The following is a 16,858-nucleotide window of genomic DNA, read 5'->3' as shown; positions in this document are numbered from 1 at the left end:
ATAGACCATATATTAGATCACAAAACAAGTTTCAATAAACTTAGGTAGATTCAAAACATACACAATATCTTTTTCTCTTTTTAAATTTTCCTTTTAATTTTTAAAAAAGATTTTATATACTTATTCATGAGAGAGAGAGATAGAGAGATAGAGGGGGGAGGGCAGAGACACAGGCAGAGGGTGAAGCAGGTTCCTTGCAGGGAGTCCAATGTGGGACTTGATCCAAGGACCCCAGGATCATGCCCTGAGCTGAAGGCAGATGTTCAACCAACAAGTCACCCAGGCACCCTCCCCCTTTATAAAATATTTATTTATTTTTAGAGAGAGAGTGTGTGAGAGAGCATGAATGGGGCGAGGGGTAGAGGCAGAAGGAGAGGGAGAAAATCTCAAGCGGACACTGAGCTAAGCTTGAGCCAGACACAGGTCTTGATCCCACGACCCTGAAATTACGACCTGAGCTGAAATCAAGAGTTGGATGCTTACCTGAGTCACCCAGGTGTCTCCAAAGTATCTTTTTCAATCACAACAGAATGAAACTGGAAATGGGTAACAGAAAGAAAACTGCACAATTTACAAATATGGGAATTAAACACTCTTAACCACCCAAAAGAAGAAATAACAAGGGAAATTAGAAATTACCTTGAGATAAATGAAGATATAGCAGAACTTAAGGAATGCCGCAAAAGCAGTGCGCAGAGGGAAATTTATAGCTGTAAATGTATATGTTGGAAAAGGAATATCTCAAATCAGTAACCTTTATTGTACATCTTAAGGAGCTAGAAAAAGAAAAGCAAACTAAACCCAAAGCTAGAAGAAGGAAATAACAGTAGAAAAGAGAGAAATAATATAGAGGATAGAAAATCAATGAAATTAAAAGTTGGTTTTTTGAAAAGATCAACAAAATTGACAAACCTTTGTCTAGATTGAGTCAGAATAAAAGATTCAAATCACTAAAATCAGAAATGAATGTAGGGACATTACTATCAATTTTACAGAAGTAAAAAGGATAGTCTACCAAAACTAATTAATGCAAGAAGAAATGGCGGTGTGCAAGGGTTGCCATGGGAGTGGGTAGTATCGAGGCCTGTTGGAGGAGAAGGCACCTACACAACTATGGGCCTAGGTATAGACAGTCCTGTCCTTCTAAGGTGAAAACTTCAGTTGGAACCTTTGTGTGTAAAGATGGAAACAGTGTGGTCCTTTGAACAGATGCTAAAAATAGCTCTCATCTCAAAGAACCTAGTACCTGTGTATGAGAACTTGGATGCTGGGGAACAGCATTTGGTGAATGAATCCTTCCAGCCAGTGCTCTCTTTGGACTCCTCACCTTGCATTTGTAATCAGATTGGGTCACCTCCCATCATGAGGCTCCTGCCAAATTTGAACAGTTTTTCAAGGATCCTTATAGAAAGACACATTCCCCAAATAAATGTGGTATTTATACACAGTCCATTGGTATATACTGGATCTTCAGGAAACACTAGAATTACTAGTGAACAATATATTAAATGGCTCAAGGTTTACTATGGAGCAATTTTCTATGGCTTCACAGTAAAACTCCTAGAGTCACCTCCTGTTCCTGAACTAAGTGTTCCTTTAGAGTCAATGATAATGTACAAAATCCACAAATGTATGCAGGGCACATCCTGGAGGTTTTTTTAAAAAGAAACCTGAAGATACATTCTGTTGTGGGGATATAACGATTGATCTTTTCCCTTTGGAGAGGCCTCTTTGACAGATGGTGTGGAAATATTCAGCTTTGCCAGGTATGACAGTGATTTTTTATAGCTCATGAGATGAAAAGCAAACAGGCTCCAGAAAACATCTTCCAGTGACCATTCAATTTCTGATAACTATTCTATCCCTAAAATGTCTAGTATTTCACTGTTTCAATCTTTAAAGACTTTAGCCAATGAGATTAAGCACATTAAGACTGCAACACTGCCAGGGGCTTATATATCTAATTATGAGGCTCCAAACACTTAGAAAAAGCCAACTATTGCCTTATAAACCTTTGCCCCATCAATTTACACAAGTTGCAGTGTGCTGGTGTCAACATATTGTAGAAAGATGTAAAGTGCTGGTGAGGTGGATTGATGGTGATCTACTGACATACCTGGATTCACTCTAAAACGTAGTCAGGAGGATAATGTGAATTTGCCAAAGCTTGTGGAAACCTTTAAGGAATGGAAAGAGGAGGTAATAAAATGCCTTGCAGTCCTCTAAAACTAAGGACCTTCAAATAGGAGTAATTACAACCAAACACTTGCACATAAATAGAAACTCTGAATAGACTTATGCTATAGACTGGAGGTTTCTGACTCCTTAAAATTCATATGTTAAAATATTAACCCCTAATGTGATGGTAATTGGAAGTGGGGCATTTGGGAGGTGATTAGATCATTAGGGTGAACCCCATGAACAGGATTAGTGTCCTTATAAAAAGAGATACCAGAGAGCTTGCTTCCTATGTCTCTCTGTTCTCTCCATGTGGGGATACAGCAAGAAGACCATCATTGGCAAACAAGGAAGAGTGGTCTCACCAGACATCAGATTTGCGAACACCTTGATTGGACTTCTCAGCCTCCAGAACTGTGAGAAATAAATGTTTGGTTAGGCCACCCACTCTGTAGTATTCTGGTACACTAGCCTGAACTAAGATAACCTGTAAGTTGTGAGATTGAATTGGTGATGATATATCTCACACAACAAAGAAAATCCTAGAATGAGATGGCTTCACTGGTGAATTCTACCAAATGTTGACATAAGAATCAATACCACTTATTTGCAAACTCTTTCAACCAACTAAAGAGGGAATACTTTGAAACTCACTCTCTGGAGGCCAGCATTACCTGATACCAAAACTCTACAAAGGCAATACAAGGGAACAAACTACAAAATTTCTCTGAATAAAGACACAAATACTCAAGAAAATGCTAGCAAATCAAATTCAGCAGCATACAAAAAAGACCATCCCATGACCAAGTGGGATTTGTTCCTAAAATGCAAGGATGGTGTGACATATTAAAAAATAATCAATGCAGTAAATCACATTAATGAAAGGAATAAAATCAACAATCCTCAACTGATACAGAAAAAGCATTTGATAAAATTTAATATATAAAAACACTCAATAAACAACAATAGTTGGGAAATTCCTCAACATGACAAAAGCCGTGTGTAAAAACCCAACAGCTAATATCATACTCACTGATGAGAGTCTGAAAGCTTTCCTTTTAAGGTCAGGAATAAAACACGTCAGTGATGGCTCTCACCACTTCTATTCAAATAGTTCCAGAAGTTCAACCAGACCAATAAAGTAAGGAAAATAGGAAGGCATTCAAACTGGAAAGGAAGAAGTAAAGTTATCCCTGTACATTGATGACATGACTTTACATGTAGAAAAACCTCATGATGCCACAAAAAACTGTTAGAGCTAATAAATGAATTCAGCAAACCAGCAACATAAAAAATCCACATGCAAAAATCACTTGTATATCTGTGCCCTTGCAATGAACAAATCATATGCAAATTTAAAAAATTCCAGGGTGCCTAGATGGCTCAGTCCATTGAGCATTTGACTGTTGATTTTGGCTCATGTCATGATCTCAGGGTCATGGGATTGAGCCCTATGTTGGGCTCCATGCTCAGTGGGGAGTCTCTTTGAGAGTCTCTCCCTCTCCTTCTGTCCCTTCTCCCACTCATGTGGGCATGTGTGCTCTCTCTTCAAATAAATAAATAAATCTTTAAAATCTCAAAAAACAATTCCATTTACAATAGCATCAAAAGAATAAAATACCTAGCAATGTAAAATGGTATAGTTGCTATGGAAAATAGTTTGGTAGTTCTCAGAAAGCTAAACACAGAATTACTATATGATTCAGAAATCCCACTCCTAAATATATAACTAAATCATTTTAGTTATATATTGATATATTTTAAGATATATCTTTTAGATATATATATCATTTAGATATATATAATCATTTTAGTTATATATATTCAAGTGCCTGACTTCATAGTCAGGCACTTGAACCTGTATGCCAATGTTCATTAAAACACTATTTACAATCCAAAAGGTGGAAACAATCCAAGTATCCATCAACAGGTAAAATAGATAAAATATGATATATACATATAACAGAATATTACTCAGCTATAAAAAGGAATGAAGTTTTGATGCATGCTACAACCTGATTGAACCCTGAAAAGCTTATGCTAAGTGAAATAATCCAGACACAAAGGACAAATATTGTATGAATCCATTTACATGAGGTACATAAAGTAGGCAAATCCATAGAGACTGTTTAGAGACCCCTGTTGGGGCAGGGGGAATGGTTACAAAGGGGTAATGAAAACATTTTGGAAACGGATGGTGGTGTTTACATAATGTTAGTGTAATTAGTGTCACTTAATTGTGTACTTAAAATGGTTAAAGTGGCAACTTTTATATTTATATATTATTTACTGTAATTAAGAAATTAATAATGTAACATAAAAAAACTACTGAAATGTATACTCTAAATGAGTCAACTATATGGTATGTGAATTATATTTCAGTCAAGCTGTTTCAAAATAAATAAAAACCATATTTAAAAAATCCGTTGTATCTGAGTTTAACAAATGAAAAACTTTGAATACTATAGAACATTGTTGAAAGAAATTAAATTAGAAATAAATAAATGGAAAGATAGTCCATGTTCACATATCGGAAAATTTAATACTAAGGTGGCAAAATTGCCAAATATATAGATTCAACATAATACCTATCAGAATCCCAGACAGACACTGCAGAAACTGACAGGCTGATTTTAACAATGACCTGGAAATTCAAAGGACCCAGGACAACCAGAACAATAGAATTTAGTTCAGGGGCACCTGGCTGGCTCAGTTTGTAAAGCATACAGCTGTTGATCTGGGGGTTTAAGTTTGAGCCCCACACTGTGTGTACAGATTACTTGAAAATAAAATATTCTAAAAAGTTGAGAGTTTAGAAGTAATTCTTCACATATATAACTAGCTTCGACAAATTGCCAAGACAATTCCATGGTGAAAGAAGTCTTTTCTACACATGGTAGTAGGAAGACTGGCAAGCCATAGGCAAAAGAATGAAGTTAGTCCCTCTACTTCACATTAGAGGCAAAAATTAATTCCAAATGGATTAAACTCCTAAATGAGAGTAATGGTTACAGGGAACAGGGCTTATTTGGGGGGGCAATGAAAATATTCTAAAATTGATTGTGGTGATGGATGCCCAACATTGTGAATATAGTAAAAGTCATTGGATTATATACTTCAAGCAGGTGAAGCATATGATACTCCAAATACCTTCAAGTAGGTATTTTATCTGAATTATGACTCAGATTTTTAGTAATCTCTACATCCAATATGGAGGTCTGAACTCATGACTCCAAGATCATGAGTTGAATACTCTTCCAACTGGGCCAGCAAGGCGCCTCTGTCTCAAATGTTTTTGTTTTTTTTTCTTAAGATTTAATTTATTTATTCACGAGACACACAGAGACAGAGGCAGAGACACCAGCAGAGGGAGAAGCAGGCTCACTGGGGAGCCTGATACAGGACTCGAATCTGTGACTCCAGGATCAGACTTTGAGCCAAAGGCAGCCCCTCAATCACTGAGCCACCCAGGTGTCTCTCAAATGTTTTAAAAAAATAAAAAGAAAGGTTATCACTACTGATCCTATGGACATGAAAAAGGTAATAAAGGAATGCTACAAAAAATTCCATGCCCACAAATTTATTAACTTAGACGAAACAGTAAAATTCCTTGAAGGAAATTGTCAAAACTCATACAAGGAGAAATACGTCTATTATCTATTTTAAAAATTGAATCAATAACTGTTAATTTTCCAAAAAAGAGAGTACCAGATCCAGATGTTTTCATTGATGAATCTGACCAAACATTTAAGGAAGAAATTATACCTATTCTCTACAATCCCCTCCAGAAAACAGAAGCAGAGAGAACACTTCCTAGCTCATTCTATGATACCAGCATCATCCTGACCCTGATAAAAACCAGTACAAAAAATAAACCATAGACCACTATCTCTCATGAACAGAGATGCAACTAAACATCAGCAACTTGAAACTAACAATGTGTAAAAAGAACTATATACTATAACAAGTGGAATTTATTCCAGGTATGCTGGTTTGATTGGCTGGTTCAATAATTTAAAAATCAATTAATGTAATCTACTACATAAACATTTTTAAAAAAGAAAACTCATATGATCATATCAGTGATATAGAAAAACATGACAAAATCCACCATCCATTCTATGATGGAAAACTTGTGGAAAACTAGCAATAGAGGAGAACTTCCTCAACTTAATAAAGAACTTCTACAAAAGCCCCTACAGCTAACATTATACTTAATGGTGAGATATTGGAGACTTTATCCCTAAGATTGGAAATAAGGCAAGGATACTCCCTCTTACCACTCTTACTCAACATCTTACTGAAAGTCCTATCCAGTGCAATAAGATAAGGAAAAAGAAATAAAGCTTATACAGACTGGGAAAGAAGAGATAAAACTGTATTTGTTCAAAGAATGCATTGTTTATGTAGAAAGTCCCCCCAAATTGACAAAAGAACTTTTGTTAATAGTAGCAACATCACAGCATACAAGGTTAATAGTATATAAATGTTGACTGATTTCCTGTATACTACCAGTGAACAATTCAAAATTGATATTAAAAACACAGTACCATTTACAATAGCATACACACAAAATGAAATACATATAAATCTAATCAAATATGTACAAGATGTATATGAAGAAAATTACAAAATTATTTTGAAAAAAATAAAATGCCTAAATAAATGGAGGTGTCCATATTTATGGACTAGAACACTTAACATTATTAAGAAGTCAACTCTTTCCCAACTCAATCTATAGTTTCTTTTTTAAAGATTTTTTTTTAAGATTTTATTTATTTATTCATGAGAGACACAGAGAGAGAGGGGCGGGGGCAGAGACACAGGCAGAGGGAAAAGCAGGCTCCATGCAGGGAGCCCGACGTGGGACTCGATCCTTGGCCTCCAGGATCAGGCCCTGGGCTGAAGGCAGCACTAAACCGCTGAGCCACCCAGGTGCCCTCTTTTTTTAAAGATTTTATTTATTTAATTGTGAGAGAGAGAGAGGGAGAAGAAATGGGTAGGAAATATCAGAAAGGGAGACAAAACATAAAGACTCCTAACTCTGGGAAACGAACTAGGGGTGGTGGAAGGGGAGGAGGGCGGGGGGTGGGGGTGAATGGGTGACTTGCACTTGAGGGGGGCACTTGATGGGATGAGCACTGGGTGTTATTCTGTATGTTGGCAAATTGAACACCAGTAAAAAATAAATTTATTATTAAAAGAGAGAGAGAGAGAGAGAAACAGACAGACAGACACAGGCAGTGGGAGAAGCAGTCTCCAAGCACAGAGTCTGATGCAGGACTCAGTCCCGGAACTCCAGGATCACACCCCGAGCCGAAAGCAGATGCTCAACCGCTAAACCACCCAGGCGTCCCTGATCTATAGTTTCTATGTAATCCTAATCCAAATTCCAGCAGCGTATTTCATAGCTATTAACAGATTCTAAAATTTATATGAAAAGACAAAAGACCCAGAATAGCTAACACAAAAGTGAAGAACAAAGTAATAGAGAACCCATACTGCTCAACTTCAAAGCTTACTATAAAGCTAGTGATTGAAACAGAGTGGTAGTGGTGAAAGAATAAACAAGTACATCGACAGGATAGAGAACCCAGAAATGATGCCACACAAATACAGTCAACTGATCTTTGACAAATGAAGCAAGAGTAATTTAATGGAGACAGTCTTTCAACAAATGATACTGGAATAATTGGAAGTATACACACACACACACACACACACACACACACAAACATGTACACAGACCTTACCACTGTCATAAAAAGTATCTCAAAATGGACCACAGACCTAAATGTAAAACACAAAAAACTATAAAACTTCTATAACAAAACATAAGAGAAAATCTAGATGACTCTGGGTTTGGTGATGAGTCTTTAGATATAACTCAAAAGCACAATCCATACACAAATAAGAAATTGATGTTGTACTTCATTAAAGTGGAAACTTCTGCTCTTCAAAAGGCACTAGTGAGTAAATGGAAAGATATGATGCAGACAGCAAGAAAGTATTTGCAAAATGCATATCTTTCTGAAAAAGGACTGGTATCCTAAGCATACAAAGAACTCTTAAAACTCAATCAGAAGACAACAATCTAATTAACATATGGGCAAAGATCTGAATAGATACCTCATCAAAAATGATATAAAGATGTTAAATGAGTATATGAAAAGTGCTTGGCATCGTGTCATTAGGGAACTGCAAATAAAAGTGAGATACTACTATATACCTATTAGAATGGCTAAAATCCAGAACATGAACAACACTAAACATTGGAGAAGATGTGGAGCAACTGTCATTCATTGTTGGTGGGAATGTAAAATGGTACAGCCACTTGGGAAGACAGTTCCGAAGTTTCTTACAAAACTAAACATAATTTTACCTTATGACCCAGCAATCACATTCCTCGGTTTTTACCCAACTGATTTGAAAACAAACAAAACTTGCATGCAAATTAATAGCACTCTATTCACAATGGTCAAAAACCAGAAGCAAGATGTCCTTCAGTAAGGAAATGAATAAACTTGCACATTCACATAGACTACCACTCAGCAGTAAAAAGGAACAATTTATGATACACATGATGAATGGATGAGCATCAAATTATGACACAAATAAGTACGTACTCTAATTCCATTTGTCTGAAGTTCACAAACAGAAAAACTAATCATGACAATGGACAGATCAGTGTTTACCTTGGTAGGGGTCAGAGGTGTGTGGACTACAAAGGAGCACTCTTTCTGGGGTTATGGTAATGTCACATCTATCTGTATTCGGATGTTAGCTAAGGGTGTACATATTTGTCAAAAAAGCATAAAACTATTAAGATTTGGGTATTTTGCTCTACATAACTATACCACAATAGAATTGGTTATTTGAAAAAAGTCAAGACAGTGGCCATTTTGGGGGAGGTAGAGATTAGTGGTTAGGATGGAGCAGTTGTGGGCTTCTGAGATGACACACAAAGTTCTATTTCTTACCCTGGGTAGTAATTTCATAGTTGTTCTTTAAAAAATTTATGAAGCTATACATTTGTTTCATGTAGTTTTCTATATCTGTGCTGTATTTTACAATATAAAAGTATAAAATATACATCCTTACAAAGGTGTCTGTTTTTTCACAGGTTGGGTTGAACTACATAACCTTTAAATAACTTTTAAACTCTAAAATTGTGTGATTCTATATAATTACTGTGATAAAATACCATAAGGCATTTCCTATTTAATGAGATTCTGAAATATCCAGGTTTTTTAAAAAAAAGCATATGAAAGATTTTCTAGACAAAGCAGATGGGTTAAAACTCCCCCCTCCCCCCAGATTTATGTTTCTTTGATTTTCTACTGTAGAGAACAGAAGCCAAATCCAAGTCTTATCTCAAATATATTTCCAATTCCTCTAATCTTTAAGTTTGTGAATGATAGTTTTCTGGACCAAAAGCTACTTGGTCTCTGGACCATCTCCTGCTTATAATTCCCTGGAAAGCACAACTAATATAATATCAGCAATTAAGATGTACAAACACATGTCCATATAAAGAACAGAAACGTACAGAACACTTGTATCTGTAATAACCAAAACCTGCTAACAACCCAAATGTCTTTCTACAGGTGAATGGATAAACCTGTAGAACATCCATGCAGTGGAGAGCTTGGTACTCAATAACAAAAAATAATGAACTCTAAAACACGGATACATCTCAGGATAAATTTCCATTATGCTGAGTCACAGAAACCACAGTCTCTCCTTTAAAGAATACATTGTATGATTTCACTCATACAATTCCAAACAATGCAAACTAATCTAGTGATAGAAAGCAGAATAATGTTTATCTGAAGATGGGGAAGCAGGTAGGGGCAAGGAGAAGAAATCAGAGGCACAAGGAGAAACCACTGGGACTGATGGAGATGTCCACGCCCTGACTGTGGTGATGGTGAAATGGGCATGCATATGCATCGAATCTTATCATACTATATACTTTGAGATGTTTAGTTTATTGTAGGTTAATCCTCAATAAAGCTGTTTTTAAACAACACAGTGTATGCAGACAAGACTCTCCCAACTTCTGTTTAAGGCAAGGAAATACTGAAAATGCTATTGTTCTAAGCTACATTGAAAAGCTTCCTTTGACCAGGGTTATCTAAATTTTGTTTAAATTGCGGTGACTTTTAGAGAATACAGGTCAATAATGTGGGATCCCAAGTACCTGAATCATAGCCAGCACACCACATGAGATGACTGGGGCAGTAGTGTGCACAGGAAAAACGGAGGCAAAAGAACATTCTTCTAACAGTCTAGCACACTAGACTGGTGTTTAGCAAAAACAACCAATAACACCTTTTAAAGTTGGCTCTATATCTCAGTGAAACATTCTAGTGAAGCAGCCATGATTATTTCTAGGACCTCCTAGCCTAGGGCACACAGGGCAGAAGTCTCTTTCAGGTGAGTAAGAGCGCTGGTCCCTGAGACCTGGTCAGAACTGGCACAGACTCCTTGTCTTTTTTTTTTTTTTTCCTTGTCTTAAATCTACTCAGGTCAGAGCAAAGAGGAGAGCTCCAGGCAGAGTTGGCACCACAAGGTCTAAGGAAGAACATTCAGCTAGAAGGAGAAGGATGCCTGCTTATACTCAAAGGAAGCAAGCCTAGACTATACCATTTAGGTAGCTCAGAAGAAGCAAGTGTAACCTGGTGAAGAAATTCCACCCTCTGTGGCAGCTCCACCCCAACTCCTGCAGCCTTAATTGTCCTATAATTTGACCAATTTATAGCTGCAATGGGACAAAATAGTTTTATACTTAAGATAACCAAGAGCCAACAGACTTAACCATTGTGACAGCTTCAAAATACCAGGATAAATGGAACCCATTTATGTGGAATAACAAAACTTTAGCAGAGTAGACTCTCAACAATGTGTAAGAAATTACAGTAGGATATACACTCACATGGTGATCAGCACAGCACTGATTTGCTTTATAAAAAAGATGCAAACTGCTCATGTACAAAAACCTCTTTGAGTCCTTTATTAACATTTGGAGATGTGCGGTACATACAATTAACAGCATCACACAGCTACAGAAGTACAAATAACCAAGAACGTACTTCAGAACAAGGATCTCAGAGCAACTTCAGATGTTGCCTGCTCTGAACCTCCACAAAAACCCAACTCTGACACACGTGGGACAGACGATATAACAATTTCACTTTGAAATGGTTCTTTAAAAAAAAATGACAAGAATTAATAGTTCAAACCCTCTAGAGTGTGAGATGTGGCAAGTCTCTCGATGCCATGGCACTGCTGTAAAAGGCCAGCTCAGGCATTTGAAGGTCAGACAGAGTAAGAACCGGCTGGGATGAGGGGAAGAGGTTTGATGTTCAGTGTAGAGAGATAACAGATGGTCCAAGTGGATACTTTCAGTCCGGGCTCAGTATGGGTCCTGCAGGAATCCATCAGATAAATACAGTTTATAAACCAGAAGGCTGAAAACCACCAGCCATTCATTTGTGTCACTGATTCTAACTGGCAGACACTGATGCATCAGGAGTCATTTATGACACAGCGAGTTTAAGAGGGATACGCCTGAAAGAGAGAATGGAGTTCACTGCGCCAGAACAGCTCTGATCCGTTTGTGCCACTGGGTCCCTCTGCTTTCTTGTGTGAATTAAGGAACACTTCCTTTATTTCAATGTTCCATTTTGAGAATAACCAAAACCCTCCCCCCACCCCTACCATCATTCTTCATAAATTCTGTTTTCAAAGTCTTGATTCTTCTGGGTCTAGACTTTTTCCTTTCGCTTCAATTTCGACACCTTCTTGACAGTCCCGTTCTTGTTTAGAAGCTTCAGGACACGGTCTTTATGATCTAAAACCTTAAGCATGGAGTCTCTAGCCTCACTGATCTGGTCCATCACAAGTTTACACCGCTGCATATTTCCCTGCAACATAAAACATCATAACCAATCAGTAATCAGGAGACCATCAGGCTTTCAAAAAAACTTTTCACTTATAGAATGACACCATTTTGAGGCTTCCACATGGAAAAAATGTTTTGGTCTTTCTTAGTAATGCAAGCTAAAGTAGTTTGTTTTTTCTTTTAAATGATGGATTTATTTTAGAGAGCAAGTGTGCATGAGCTAGGGGGTGGGTGAGTGCGTGGGAGGAACAGAGGGAGAGGGAGAGAATTTTAAGCAGACTCCCTGCCCAATGCATGGGAGCCCAATGCAGGGCTCGATCCCATGACCTGAGATTGTGACCTGAGCCAAAACCAAGAATTAGATGTTCAACCGACTGAGCCACCCAGGCATCCCAAATAGTAGGTTTTTACTCAAGATGTTAGTGAAAGGGAGGGAAATGGGAGAAGTAAGACTGTACAGTGACAATCCCATAAACTGGATGATCAGAGGGAAAACGGCTAAGTCAAACCTGTATCAGTTCATTTATTCGGTGTAGATCATCATCAGTTGCTGCTTTTTTCTTTGGGATAATCCCTTCTTGTAGGTTGGTGAGTCTTTCATAAACATCATGTTCTAGATTTGTCTGCAACACATAAGAGGAAGGGTATGATGGCCTCAGAGATACTCTTTCTTGCTAACCTCAGGCAAATGCACCCATGTTGAATCACTCCTGTAAACTGGTATGAGGGCTGTTTGGGTGATAGAATCCCTTCTCCTGAGGACTAGGGCATTAATGTACAGCAAGGGAAATTATCAACAACGATTAATAGAACAATCTGTCATAATATAGGGTCCATCTTCAAGGATAACTTTTAAATACTTCCCTGAATTTATAACTGCTCTAAAAAGTAAGTCTAAAGGTTTCATAGAAACATGCTTTTTCCAAGGTACAATAAGTAGCCATGGCACTACTTTTTTTTTTCTTAGATACTCATAACAATGTTCTTCAGATCACTGCTACTCCAAAGATGGAAAAACTTCATGAGGTTGTTGTTTTGATTGCTCCCCCTTCACCTCCATGGTGAGGGAAGGATTCCTGCCCTAGGATTATGGAAACAGAAACACCCCCCAACACTGGACACATGAGATCAATAGCAGTGTACTAGTCAATATAGTCACAGCCCAGGGGAGGAGGACACCACACAGCACGCAAGGCCATGCAGGGGCTGCACTCAGGAACAAAGTGAACAAGCAGGGGCTATAGGAGGCAGGTTTTGTACTATTGGGAGGGAGAGGTGTCCCCTGGTTACCATGGGAATGTGACAGTTTATTTGAATAATATTGTAAACTGGCAGGGACCTAAAGCCCAATAATCAAGAAGCAGTGGGAGTTGAGCCTGGTCCCTGTGATAAGGAGTATGGTGGGGAGCAAGGGCTTATAGTTAGGCCATTTGAGTCTCTCTGTTTTAGATTCACAGCAATACAAAATATTGAACCTTAACTGTAGGTCTTATTGTTCAATGTACTTTGGTTCTGGGTACCAGACTAAGATATGTTTGGATTGTATCTATGGGATAGATATAATAATTATGATATTATATCATAAATTATACATATAAATTCTGCATGACCCACGTTAATTGGTCATGCTTCAGAATTACTCAAAAGGGAACACTCTAGAACTGAGATGCCTCCAGCATCTGTTCCCCTCTTCAGCAGGACATAACTGCTAGAACTCTACTTACCAGCTGTAGTAACTGAGCGGCACAGAGGTGAACTTTCCAGCCTTGAGCTCGACAGGATACTCCTTTCTGGTTAGCTATTTCCTGCAGCATAGCTTTCTTCTCTTCTGGAATCATTAAAAAATAAAAAGTGTATTTCAATTTGTATAAAGCTAATATAATCTGGATTCAAGCTACTGATGTTGCTACAGGTTTATCAATTATTTCTTTACTTAAATATCTTTAAATAATTCCTTTGCATTTAAGTCATTAGGAATAGAGGCAGTTTCTCCTTTTTGTTCATCCCTGAAGAATGCTGTAGAGACATACTCTGCTAATCTATTGAGTTCAAAAGAGAACAAATTAATACTTTAATCTTTTAAAGGAAGGAAATGGTCTCTGGTGGCTTAGAGCCTTGCTCATGTGTGATGCATGCAAGCGTGGAGAATTGGGCATGAAGTTTTAGAAGCTTTTTGGTGTTATCTAGATCTTGGAGAAATGAATTAAGTTTGAATAACATTTCACATCTGGATAGAAAAGTAACCAGAACTGTAGTCAAACAAATATGAAACGTATCATCTGGACTGGGGAGATGGAAACTAGGTTTGAGGGGTACTTGTCAAAGTGAGTTGAACTGTGTATGTGAAGCTTTAATTACTGTTTAACAACTTAAAATGCATTTATGCATTAATTAAAAAATTTTAATAATTAAATGTACCAAATGTGCCACTGTGGTGGGGGTGTTGATAGTGGGGGGAAGCTGTGCATGTATGGGGACTGGGGGTAAATGGGAGATCCCTATACCTTGTATTCAATTTTGTTGTGAACCTCAAACTGATCTAAGAAGTTCATCAATTAAAAATACAAAGCCCTATCTAGTAGGTGAGTATTAACGTGCATATGATATAAAGACTTTTTTAAACTTCTGAGGTAATTGGCGATTCACATGCAGTTAGTTGTAGGAAAGATCCTAAGTACTCTTTACCTGGTTTCCCCCAATGGCAGCATCTTGTAAAACTACAGTACAAACCATAATCACGATGATGATGTAGCCTGACTACTCAGATTTCACCAGTTGTGGGTGTACCTGTGTACCTCATTTTAAGCATTTGAAAGAACTCTTTAGTTTGAAATAATTTTTTTAAAGATTTTTATTTTATTATTATTTTTTAGATTTTATTTATTTATTCATGAGGACACACACACACACAGAAGCAGAGACACAGGCAGAGGGAGAAGCAGGCTCCATGCAGGAAGCCTGATGTGGGACTTGATCCCGGGCCTCCAGGATCACACCCTGGACTGAAAGCAGTGCCAAACCGCTGAGCCACCCGGGCTGCCCCTAGTTTGAAATAATTATAGATACAGAGGAAGTTGCAAAGATGGTACAAGGATGTATCTGAAAAAGACTTGTATGTAGAACAAACGAAAAACTCCTATAACTCAATAATAAAAAGAAACCAATTAAAAAGGGCAAAAGATCTGAACAGATACTTCTCCAAAAAAGATATATAAATGGCCAGTAAGTATGTTCCAGCTTCTGGCTATTCCAAAAAAAGTTGCTACAAACAGCTATGTACAGATTTTTGTGGGGACACAGGTTTTCATTTTTCTGGGATAAATGCCCAGGAGTCTAACTGTTAGGTCATATGGTAAGTGTATGTTCTAGTTTTAATGAAACTGCCGAATGGTTTTCCAGAGCAGCTACCTCAGCAAAGTATGAGAGATAACTGACCTGTGGTATGACAGTGCTCTGCTAACTTGCTCTCCAAGGAAATGGTGAAAATTTTAAAAATAACTAGACCTCTGGAAAGGCTCCTAAGGGAAAATAGAAAATCTATTCATGCAACATCTATTCAAGCATATCTGTGGTAAGAACAGTTCAGTCCATGGTATCTGAACTAAGACCCTTCCCCCTCCCCCTTTTTCCCTCCCAGCTCAGTGAAGTGAATATTCCATGCAGACTGCTGCCACCCAAAACATGGGGTTCCCTCTCCTCCAGCTGCTGGGTGGAAGGCTATCTTCCCCGGAGGAGCAGGTCGTCAGCATTTCTCATACTGCTCCCCGCTACCTGTGGCTCAGGCTAAGTCCTAGGTGAGCACAACTGAGATGCAAGGGCGCTCTTCTGTTCACTCTCTAGTCTGGCATGGAGACTGTATCTTAGGGCAAAGCATACTGAGAACAGTGGGCCCTGGGAGCCCTTCTGCTGCTTTGTGAAGTGGTGGTTTCATGCTAGGAGAGACAAGCCGAGAGGACCCTAAGGCTGCTCACTCATCTTCTCCTCTACTGGATGCTCACTTCCTGGAGTGTGGTGTTACTTAGAGTGAGAGTAGCCATTATCCTCACCTCACCTCCAGAGGCCTAGCTCAGAGATTCTGCCTGGGGGAGAGAAAGCCCATAAAACAGGTACCTTCTAAACTGACTCCATTTGCTACAGACTAAAAAGTCAAAACCTAAAGGTGCTCCTAAGAACAATGGAGGCTGTAGTGTAAGGCATTTGGGAGATCTGTAGATCAAATAAAGATACAGCCTAGATGTGGGCTGACTAGTTCCTAGGAGAGCACAAAGAATAAGATGGTTGAGAGAAGCCCTTTTGGGGGCAAAACAAATATCAAACACTGACTTCAGTAACTACTCTGAAAGGAGCTATGATTTGACTGGAATAGTTTGCAGAGGAATATAAATTGTGTGTTCCAGAGCACATTTCAGTACTGTGTTCTGGTAGAGCAAATAGCATGCAATCAGCAGGGCTAATCAGCTGGGTGTGGTCAGGAAAAGAGTGGGCGAGAGCTCCACTGGTGCCACGGGCATCCCAGGATGACTGCTGGCATACCTGAAGCTATGTCTCCCTGAGGAGCAACACTGAAGGCTCGATACACCTGGTGGTGGAGGTGATAAGATTTCACTAAAATAATCTAGCCAGTCACTACACAAATAAATAAGCAAATAACAATAATTAGCTTGGGGTGAAGTGGGGAGAGAACAGCATTCAGAGTTTTCTAGAATGTTGTTTTCAATAAAAAATTATGAGGCATGCAAAGAAATAATAAAGTGTGACCCACACATGGCAGGG

The 16,858-nt window shown here is 38.3% G+C and overlaps 1 protein-coding gene and 1 pseudogene across 6 annotated transcripts in view; one reads left to right on the top strand and one right to left on the bottom strand.

Annotated features, from left to right (window-relative positions):
* Positions 1-1,112: 1,112 nt before the first annotated feature.
* LOC144291934 (archaemetzincin-2 pseudogene) lies at positions 1,113-3,887 on the top strand (annotated as a pseudogene).
* A 7,284-nt stretch (positions 3,888-11,171) lies between these two features.
* The window catches only part of SAP130 (Sin3A associated protein 130), an 83,249-nt gene continuing 77,562 nt past the window's right edge, over positions 11,172-16,858 (bottom strand). For all 6 annotated transcript variants that reach the window (XM_077861222.1, XM_077861221.1, XM_077861223.1 and 3 more), the window contains 3 exons: positions 13,810-13,913; positions 12,595-12,708; positions 11,172-12,107 (listed from right to left, as the gene is read on the bottom strand). In XM_077861222.1, coding sequence (XP_077717348.1) covers positions 11,949-12,107; positions 12,595-12,708; positions 13,810-13,913 — 377 coding nt within the window. In that variant the 3' untranslated portion in view covers positions 11,172-11,948. The remainder of the gene's footprint in view (positions 12,108-12,594; positions 12,709-13,809; positions 13,914-16,858) is intronic.

This window comes from Canis aureus, chromosome 20 (assembly GCF_053574225.1).
Source record: "Canis aureus isolate CA01 chromosome 20, VMU_Caureus_v.1.0, whole genome shotgun sequence".
Lineage (NCBI taxonomy): Eukaryota > Metazoa > Chordata > Mammalia > Carnivora > Canidae > Canis > Canis aureus.
The sequence above is the reverse complement of the archived record's forward strand: the minus strand, read 5'-3'. Positions and strand labels throughout refer to the sequence as shown.